At 32.3% G+C, this 10,204-nt stretch overlaps 3 protein-coding genes across 4 annotated transcripts; 2 read left to right on the top strand and 1 right to left on the bottom strand.

Moving 5' to 3' along the window:
• The first annotated feature begins 1,989 nt into the window (after positions 1-1,989).
• Positions 1,990-2,684, top strand: LOC106620869 (uncharacterized). The gene is made up of 2 exons (XM_014239554.3): positions 1,990-2,181; positions 2,241-2,684. The coding sequence occupies exons 1-2, from the start codon at positions 2,112-2,114 to the stop codon at positions 2,540-2,542; spliced, it is 372 nt and encodes a 123-aa protein (XP_014095029.1). The 5' UTR covers positions 1,990-2,111; the 3' UTR covers positions 2,543-2,684.
• Positions 2,685-3,588: 904 nt separating this feature from the next.
• On the top strand, positions 3,589-6,172 carry OstDelta (oligosaccharide transferase delta subunit). Of its 2 annotated transcripts, XM_036367683.2 has the most exons (6): positions 3,589-3,749; positions 3,943-4,184; positions 4,241-5,275; positions 5,326-5,572; positions 5,629-5,867; positions 5,926-6,172. In XM_036367683.2, exons 1-6 carry the CDS (start codon positions 3,737-3,739, stop codon positions 6,034-6,036), a joined length of 1,887 nt encoding a protein of 628 aa, XP_036223576.2. In that variant the 5' UTR covers positions 3,589-3,736; the 3' UTR covers positions 6,037-6,172. The 2 variants fall into 2 exon arrangements, with proteins under 2 accessions (XP_036223576.2, XP_014085624.2); XM_014230149.3 differs by having other exon boundaries at positions 5,629-6,172.
• Positions 6,116-7,429, bottom strand: LOC106614421 (prenylated Rab acceptor protein 1). Its single transcript, XM_014230170.3, has 4 exons — positions 6,996-7,429; positions 6,727-6,933; positions 6,473-6,666; positions 6,116-6,417 (listed from the first exon to the last, which is right to left on the bottom strand). Exons 1-4 carry the CDS (start codon positions 7,082-7,084, stop codon positions 6,320-6,322), a joined length of 588 nt encoding a protein of 195 aa, XP_014085645.1. The 5' UTR covers positions 7,085-7,429; the 3' UTR covers positions 6,116-6,319.
• Positions 7,430-10,204: the final 2,775 nt, after the last annotated feature.

Genomic DNA, 10,204 nt, shown 5'->3' with positions numbered 1-10,204 from the left:
TTTAATAGTACAATATAGATAAAAATTGCATACATTTTTCAAAAATCACATTTTTTAAATACATAATGTTCTTCTATGTTAGTGGGTAAATAATATAATTTTGACCAATTAGCCCTTTTTCCTTAAATGTGTGTGCTATGGTTGCATGAAGGTGTGTAACAAAATAAATTCAGCACTCTTATTTTAATGAGATAAATAACTAACGTTAATATAATTTAAAGTGGGTGTAGTGTATATATTGAACTTTAAACACAAACTTTGACAGGATAGTAATTCAATTTATAACACAGGTCAACAAAAAAAATTTGTTTGAGCATTGGTTTAGTTAATATTTATATTCGGGTTATATAAGTAATTATATATGGGCAAGGACGATTACAAATCGAAAATATTTACTTTTCAAGAAATTATAGCGATTTGGCCATTTTTGATTTTCGGGCTGTTGCCGTCAAAAGAAAGGCAAGAGTAAGGTAGATACATAGTGATTTAAAGATTTGTGCGCATATCAAGCTTCAATCTACCTGTTAAAAATCAGGACAAAAAATAGGCTCCACATATGTCATGTAACTCTTGAAGATATATATGGGATGGTGAGCTTATTTCCTTTTTTTTAATAATTATTAACTATTTTGATAACATTAATTAGGTTATAATATGTTACGTTTTATTTTAGGCTGGTACCAAAGTGAACAAAGAGCAAACAGAGCCTGGAACAGTTTTAATGCTGTAGTACATGGTTTCATTGGAAACCATAGAGCTGACAATTATGTCAAGCTGATGACTGACATGATTATGAATTTTTTCACTATCGGTTGTAGAATGTCTCCAAAGATGCTCATGTTACATTCTCATTTAGATAAATTTAAAAACAACGTGGGAGCTTATTCGAAAAAAACAAGGAGAACACTTCCATCAAAAAAAATGTTTGTGTATTTATCTTGAATTGAATATTTCCATTTTTTAACAAATAAAAACTGGAAAAAACAGAGAAATATTATACAGTATTGCCAGCTCAGATGAGTTTACGATGCAAATTTTAGCAAAAATTAGCCAAGAAGTTGGATTTCCAGACTATTATTGACGCATTCGCTGCCGCCCCGGAGGATTTTAAACCGCATGTTCAAAAAATTAATCACGATAGTCAACAGATTTCAAAATAACCGTTTTTTCATTAATTAGATCGATATTTAAATGTATGAACTGATCTATACATTATTGATTTTCAAAATCGTACAAACAAAATAAATTTGTTCCATCTAACATCAACAAGAAAGCAAATTTCATAAGTATGCTTGTTACGCATTCACGCCAAAACCACTTAACCGATCATCTTGAGGCTTTATACACAAATTCCTAACGGTATAAGAAAATACATGGGATACTTAGTTTAAATAAAATACATACATTTTACGGATTTTGATATGATTGTCGAAAAATTTGAAAATTTATTTTAAAAAAATTCATCAAAAACATCTTCCTTATATTTTTATAAATCAGATAAAATTGGGGTTTTTCTGATTACCACCACAATCACAAATATGATATGTGTCGTATTTGTGTACATACCATGCTATGAATTCAGTTATTTGTGTTTGTTAAGCATGTTTGGTATTTAATTAAGGGATTCAATGCGAGCGAAGCCGCGGGTAAAGATAGTAGTTAAAAAATGTATAAAATATTAGATACATTCCTGAGGGGAGCGCGCCCCCACCTTTTTACCCTATACCCGCCTTTTCTCTCGACGACCCTGAATACAGTTGAAATTTTTATCGTACTTCAGGGGCTTGTAAGTACATACATATGTACATATATCGACACAATAAAAAAAATCTGCTTAGATTTCGAAAATTTGCTAACGCAGATGGGTTGTCAAAAACGAGTGAGATAGCTGTTCAAACCTCTAATAGTTCAATCATGATATGTACACGTACTTATGTACATACATACATACATATGTATATCATAGCAACTCAATTATTTTGTTTTCTATCATGATTTTTTTTTGATAATGTACATATGTATACACATTTTTCTCGAAGCAATTTATTTAAGTATCTAGACGTTTATTGGTACTCTTATTTATTATTGGAATAAAGGAATAAGTCGGTAAAATGTGTTCGAAGGAACAATACAGTGAGATGAAAGATAAATTTAAACCACCCAAATTGAAACAGCCAACAAGCAAGTTAAAAAGACGGAAATATTTTGAAATTTACCTTATTTTTCATTATTGCTTCCAGCTACACGAGCTCGTTGCTATGAACAGTTCCTTTGGCAAGAGCTGTACAACGAATATATTCGCTACAATGACCGTTTGGTTAATGTAAGGCCGGACAAAGCAAATACAGAATATTTTGATGAATATTGTAAAAAGGTACCAAAGGAAGATATGGCTAAAAAGGAGCGTTTGATTAATATTTACCCGTTGTACAGCACTAGTGCGATAACCTTGTGGAATAACAATGGTGATATAACTAGAGATTTTAAAAAGCGTTACATTATAACACGCCCGGTGCAAGAACAAGCTGAACAGTTCGGATAATGTGAGACCAGAGATAAACTATATTTTTAATTAATGTATTAGTATATACTTGTATACTAACGCTTATGTTCAGATGGGCACAATATGTCTTTCCCAATTACAAAATTAAAAACTGAAAAATTGTACACGTTTTAATTACAAACCTTTATTATCATTTTTACCTGAACTTAATCAATGAAGCTGGTTAAAATATGAAATATAGATTTTCTATGATAACCCGACTACTGATTTAAACAAACTCTAAATTATTTTTGCTTAAAGAGTTTAATATGTACATACTATGTGGACAAATAAAATTGTTGTTGCAAAAAAAAATTCGTGAAGTATTTTCAAAGGATGCTACCGAGTTAACAGTCCTTCGTGTAGTGGGAACGGTGTAGAAATTTATCTCGGACTGGTCCGGGATTTCGATAGACATTTTGAAATTTTTTGTTCCAAGGGCATCGCGGCTACGTGTTCGTTGAAAATGTTACAGAAGAGTTTTGAGGAGCTGAAAATCATCGTGCTGACATCAGAGAGATAGCAGAGGTTCTCAACATTTCTGTTGGATCGACTGAACAAATTTTGGTTAGTGAATCGCGTCAGTTTTTTTGGCGACGAAAAGAATCCCCGTCTGAACATACACGTAAATAGCTCATGACGTTTACACAGTTTTGCGTGTTCACAATGCATGTTTTATGAACTGTTTTACCACGCATTCACAATAAGATTCAAATCACCACATGATTAACAAGTTCCATTTTTGCATCGCGAAATCTTGCTAAGTCCAGTAAATTAATGAGATAATCTACTCAACAGCCGAAATCTTGTGAAAATGTGTCAGTCGAAATATGGTATAAGCATTTTGAGATTTCAGAATCGCAATAGGAATTGTATTTGCAGAGAACGTATATTATAAGTTTTCTGATACTTGTTATATACCTTTTTTTTTGTTAAATTTGTGTTATTTATTAATTTGATGTGGCAACCGTACGAACTAGTAATTATAAATATAATATAAGAGACAACTGATCATGAATGCGACTCACTAGTTGTTGTTCTCGCACCAACGTAACTTCAAAGTAAAAATTCACGTTGACGTGTCTGTCAAATTTCTTCAGTGACCGAAGCCAGATAATTAGGTTTTCTTTAAAGTTCGTTTGGTAAAACTAAATAATTAACAAATAATTTGATTTGTTAAGAAAGTGTTTCATAATGTACAATTTAGGTAAGCTATATTAAATAAAAATACAGGTAAAGAAAGCTTTGATATATTACTGGATTTGTATCAGAAAATGCCGGTTGAGAACTTTCACGAGTGACTTCCTCTTTACTACTTGCTGAGAACTCGTTTACCGGCAGCATATCTATATAAATTAGACTCAAATTTTCAAAAAAGTAAATAATTATATTCTTTTTAGTACTAGTATACTCTGCGTTAGCGTTGTCTTTGAGTGCGTCAACAATGGGAGCGCGTACTGTACAAGATTATCTAGGACAAAAAGACCTTAACCGTTTGCAACGAGTATTTACTGATGGCTTAAAATTAAATGACTTGCAGGCGGTTTACTACTCTTCCTTAAATCTTAAGGATTTGGATATAAAAGAATCAGCGGATTTATGTTCCAAGCTGCAAACACTTTATGAAGAGTCTAAATTAAATGTAAGAAATGAATTATATCTTTTATCATTATTTCATTTGTATATATTTTATTATAGGCTTATGAAAAAGATTTTTATCTAATTGGATCCAGTAAGAATCTGCTATGCAAAGAAAAATTGCCTGAAGAATTTTTAGGGAAAGTTTATTCATCCTTTAAGTCGACTCCTAGTTCTTCCCAAGAGATTTTTTACAGAGTTGTCAGCCATAAGCTTTTGGGGGTACAAATTGAAGAACAAAATTCCTCAAAATTTTTAAAAATACTTCAAGAGTTGTTGAAGAAAGACGATTCTATAGTTAGTCTTGGGTATGCATTTCATGTTGCCAGCGAATTGGGTGGTGGTGCAGCGTTTGTGGCAGATCGTGTTGAAGATGCAATTGTCCAAGCGGATGAAGTTGACGGAAAGATGTTACAATTTGAGGGAGGCCTTAGTATAACAGCCTTGGTTGTGACGGGAATAATCCGAGTGACAAATATTTTCAAAAAAACAATACCACTTGATTCAGAACAAGCAGTAAAATTTGCTAACTATTTCCTTAATCGCCGTTCCGTACAATCAGCTAAAGGTGCCCATGTCCTAATTGAAGCACTGCAAACATTAAATAGTGCTGGGAAAAGTACCCCAGTCTGTATTCAACTGATTGGAAATGGACAGTTACATTCTGATGACCCGGTATTGAATGTGGGCGTTGTTGATTTATTGGGAAATCCTATAATTCCTCCACCACAAAATATATATGGAAAAATACTTTTAAAAAAAGATAACAGTGTTCTTGCTGAAAAAGTTCAATTAATACCAAAATCATCAGACAAAAGTATATTTGCAGCACAACTCTCTAGCTATAAACCAACTCGCGGTATATATTTGGTAGATATCAATGCAGACAATACGTTCACACAAACAATGTTTTTCAAAATTCTGGGTCGTGTAAAAGTTCACTCTCTGGAAATTGGTGTGGCGGAAGCCGACACAAGTTCGTCTGTTAAGAAGCAAAGTGTTACGTATCCTCAAACTTTACCTGGAACTTTAAAGGCCGATAATACTCAAAAAATACTACTTAAAACAGTTCTCACTGATGAAAGCACAACCAAGGTAGTATGTATATTAATTTAGATGGATTTAATATAAAAATTTTATTGTAGGTAATAACAGTTCATCAAGCCTTCGTTCTTATGTTTAATGTGAAAACGCAAGAAGAAATAATTTTCGTCGCCGAACAAGATAGTAATAAAGCTTACAAATTTGATATGGACGTGGGATTACACGGAGCTGATTTTAGATACAAATCGGGAAATTATGAACTTCATTTAATTATCGGTGATTCGTCAATTTCCAACTCGTTTAATTGGCATGTGGCGAACGTTGAATTGAAATTTCCCCAAGAAACAGGTAATAAGAAAAATTATATGTAAATTCTTGTTTATATATTGCCAGTGTTTTTTTAGATGTATCAATGAATCTGCCAATCCGTAATACACTTCCAGAGATAGAGCATATGTTCCGTCCGCCTGAAAAACGACCTCCGCGTTTTGTTTCTGATGTTTTTACCGGTTTATGCTTAACTCCGCTGGTATTATTACTAATTTTTTGGGGAAAGTTGGGCACGAACTTGTCCAATTTTACTTTTGAGCCCATCACGTTAGGATTTCATTCAGGATTTGGTGGTATACTTGCACTATTTGCGGTATTTTGGGTAAATTTGAATATGTTCCAAACTCTACGTTTGCTTATTCCCATCGCAGTATTTACATTTATTTGCGGCAACCGTCTTTTACGACGTATACACGCACAAAGATTGGGAAAGCCACCATCAACCTTATCAAGCAATACTTCCACCTAAAATCTACACGTAATTTGAAACTACAGGTATATGAGCACAACGGAGGGTGTATTGTATACGCTCCGTTTTATTCATGTTTTTCGCATATGATATGTAATTTGCTGTAATTTTTATTTGAGGAAAACTAAATAAAGAAACGATCACAAAAATGATGTAAACATTATTTGGTTGAAATTTAAGGTTTACATATTTTATAACAAGTTCAAAACTAGTACTTATGTATAAAAATTCGTATTTATTAATTTTTAACGGTTTATGGGTGAATTTGGTATAAGAAGAAGAATGTCGACATTTTTTTACACAACCTCTGAAAGAAATCCTTCATTTTCTTCAGTTACAATTGCATCAATATTGTAGAATACAGCATGCAATGAGATAACGAAACAAGATGCGCCTATTAAAAAATAATTACATTGGTACTTTCTTAATGTGCGAGAGGAGAAACTTACCTAATGTCCAAAACAATACGGCACCCGCACCTGCCAAGTACAAAATTGGCACAGAGGCAACATTAATAACCATTATTTGATGATTAGTTCCAAGCTGCTGTCCAAAAATAGAGATAGGTATTTGAGCTTTCTTAATTTTATGGCATCCGTATGCCACAGCACCCAAAATTAGTAGTAATAACGGCGATGTGATGCTTAAAATTAATTAAGAATTTAAGAAAATTAGTAGCATATTCTTTTTATAACAAACTTACAGACAGTATATCATCAGTAATACAAATATAAATATGTAATTGCTTTGGAAGTAACTTATATTGCGCACAAATCTGTTCGTTAAACGTGGCATGCTCGCTGCTGTTTTGAAATTTGAAGTATTAATAAATTCAGACCATGGGCGTATATATTTTCTTGTCAACTGTATGAGATCCATTGGGCTTGGTATTTTTTGAAAGTTCGTGAAACTAGGAATATAAAAAGCATAATTAAAATTCTTCACATAATTTTATCTATAAATGATATGTACCTGCTAAAATCCAATTGCAGTTTCTGTTGCTCTTTGGGGACATTCATTGCGCCACTAATTTCCACTTTTCCTTCCTCTATTTTCGACATTTTGTATGATTATAAAAAAATTGTTTTAATTTCTACATAAATTTATAAATTTTACGTTCTCGGCAAATTTTCTGTCGATGGTCGATTAAATTATTCATTAGTACTAATTGCTGACGCAATGTTTTGTTTTGTATTTCTTTTGTTATACATCAATCTTATTCCTCTTAATCGTTAGACAAAAAGTAATAAGAAATTAAGTAATTGTGATTTTATTACATAGTGTATTGTGTATTAAAATACAAAATATAATCGCTTTATATGAACTTTTATAGTAATAATATATAGCTTTTTCTTGTTTTCCATAAAACCAGAATCTCACAGAACGTTATTCAACACATTAAATCATGCAGAGTTGCATACACAAATTATATGTTAACACAATTTTTTTACTGATCTACTTTGATTTGCGCAATGATGATTTTTAACTTTAGTTATGAGTAAACTATTACTAAAACAGCGTTTTTTAAGTATCTAGATGAAGATCTTTTATCTTTAGAATTACAATTTTTTAATGTTATTTAATGCTACTTTGTATGTCTATGAAACTCCATTACAACAAATGTCGATAGGCAATATTGGATTGATTGCAATGGATTTTCACCATCGTATTATACCATGATTTTCACGCCACATATCCTCAGGCAATGTACATTGCTAACTAGGGATGGAAAACTCGATTCCGATTCTCTTATATAGTAAATCTGTAACAAAACATTGCTTCTAGAACATTCTGGCAACTACGAATTCGCTAACTAGTTGCTTCTGGCAGTTTATCGTTGATTCGATTTTGTTCTATCATCCGTGTTTGTCACAATGTTAAACCGTGTGAAAGATTTTCCAATTATATTTATTTTGAATATTTATTATTTTTATATTTACAGCTAAATATTATTATTTTTTCAATATATTTATTAAAATGACGCCTAGCGCCGTTTGGATTTATTTTAAAAAAGTAAATAGTTGATTTATTGTCCAGTGTAATAAATGTGCGAAGCAGCTGAAATATAATAACAGTACGACTACAATAGTTTGATTAAGCATCTAAATTTATTTATTTTATTTATTTATTTATGTCAATAACAAACGTCGATCGGCTATATACATAAAGATGGGTAAATAATGTTTAACATAGTAATTGCTGAGTCCGCCTATAAATATATTTAGATAATTATTGCAATATAATAGTGACAAAAATAAAGGAAAAACTTTAGTTTAGCATCCCACGATTTCAGGGTTAAGAGGGGTATGGTTGGATAGAGGAGATTCTCCAGATCTCGAATATATATAATTATTGCCGCCGGAAACTTATAGTTTTCGAGATATTTGCATTTTAAGTTGAAAATTTCACAAATTTCATTTTACAATTTCTCGATTTATGGTTATATTTTCTTTTATATTATGCACTTATTACACACTAACACTTCACTACAATGTTTCTACATATTTATTTTATATTAAATATTTAAGTATTTGCTTTAAATAAGCATTTAATTTTTACACAATTTTCGTAATATGAACAATAACAAATGGGTTCCATGTTGTCAGATAATAAGTGTTGCCATATCTATTATATAATATATATATATAAATATAAATATATATTTTGAAAGCGAATTAAAATGAACAATAAAAGAGGATTATACTCCAAATACACGAATATTCGTGATCTGGAGAATCTCCTCTATCCAACCATACCCCTCTTAACCCTGAAATCGTGGGATGCTAAACTAAAGCCCACCCAAAATAAATAAGTTAATACATTTTTTTTAATGATGACTTATATAAGGAAACATTAGATGATAGCAGTAATATAGTGAATTACATAAGTGAGTTGTGGTTATTTATTCATTAACAATTCGTTGATCTTTGAGTTGAAAATAGACATCGAGTCATCCTGGAAGTTGATGTTGGAGCAGTGCTCATGGACTAGGTTGATAATTCTATTAATAGGTCCATGGTAGACATAGCTTTTAGTTGTTTTGGCTGCGGTTAACAGTCTAGCATTTTTTAGCCTTGATCTAAGTATGTGCAGTAAACTGGAATTGTTCAAGAATCTTAGGTGACATTATTAATCCATTAATTACTTTATAGAAGAATGCCAGATCAACAGCTTGTCTACGGTTAAGTAGATTGACAATGTTGAATTGCTTGTAAACATCCCCTGTGCTCATCACCGAGCCCCGGGTGTACATGTAGAATGTAATAAGTTTACAGAATTTTCTTTGAATTTTTTCCAGCCTGTCGACTAGTACCCTGGTGTAAGGTGATCATATGATGCTGCAGTATTCCAGGGTAGGACGAACGAGGGAGTTGAAAAGGTATAGAATTGTATGTACATCGCTTAACTCTCTACCTGTTCTTAGTATAAATCCAAGCGTTTTAAAAGCTTTTGATGTTGTTTTGCTTATATGCTCAATAAAGATGAGCTTATATCGACCATCACGCCTAGGTCATTCACAGAAGAAACCCCTGTTAGGTGGTGTAGACCAAGGCTGTATGCTGGTAGATGCTGAGAGTGTGAACGATAGAGGCTAAGTGTAACACATTTACTTTTATTTAGTTTTAATTTATTTAAATTGCACCAATTGTTAAGTACATCAATATCACGCTGGAGACTGTCCATATCTTTTAGATCGTCTGCATACATAAGATATTCAGAACTGAAATTATCACCAATATCATTAATAAATATAATAAAGACAATTTGTCCTAGGTGAGAGCCTTGTGGAACACCAGACGTTACTTCATACTCACTTGAGATATAACCGGACCTGTAGGCTTCTACCTGATAGATAAACCGTATCCAGTCTAAAGCTTTACCTCTAACTCCGTACCAATTTAGTTTATTAATTAACGTCTCGTGGTCTACTGTGTCAAAGGCTTTGGTGAAGTCAGTGTAGATAGTGTGGGTACTGAGACCATGGTTCATTGCATCCAGAATGTAGGTAGTATATAAGTAGAGATTAGTAGTGATGGATCGATCGAAATTTGCCTGTAGTTGGATACATCACATCTGTATCCGGACTTATGTATAGGAATAATAAATGAGATCTTCCATGCTGATGGAAACATGCCTGATTCCAATGACGCACTTAATAGATGTGCAATCGGCTCTGCGTG

Source organism: Bactrocera oleae, chromosome 4, assembly GCF_042242935.1.
Source record: "Bactrocera oleae isolate idBacOlea1 chromosome 4, idBacOlea1, whole genome shotgun sequence".
Lineage (NCBI taxonomy): Eukaryota > Metazoa > Arthropoda > Insecta > Diptera > Tephritidae > Bactrocera > Bactrocera oleae.
This window is presented reverse-complemented; position numbering and strand designations above follow the sequence as displayed.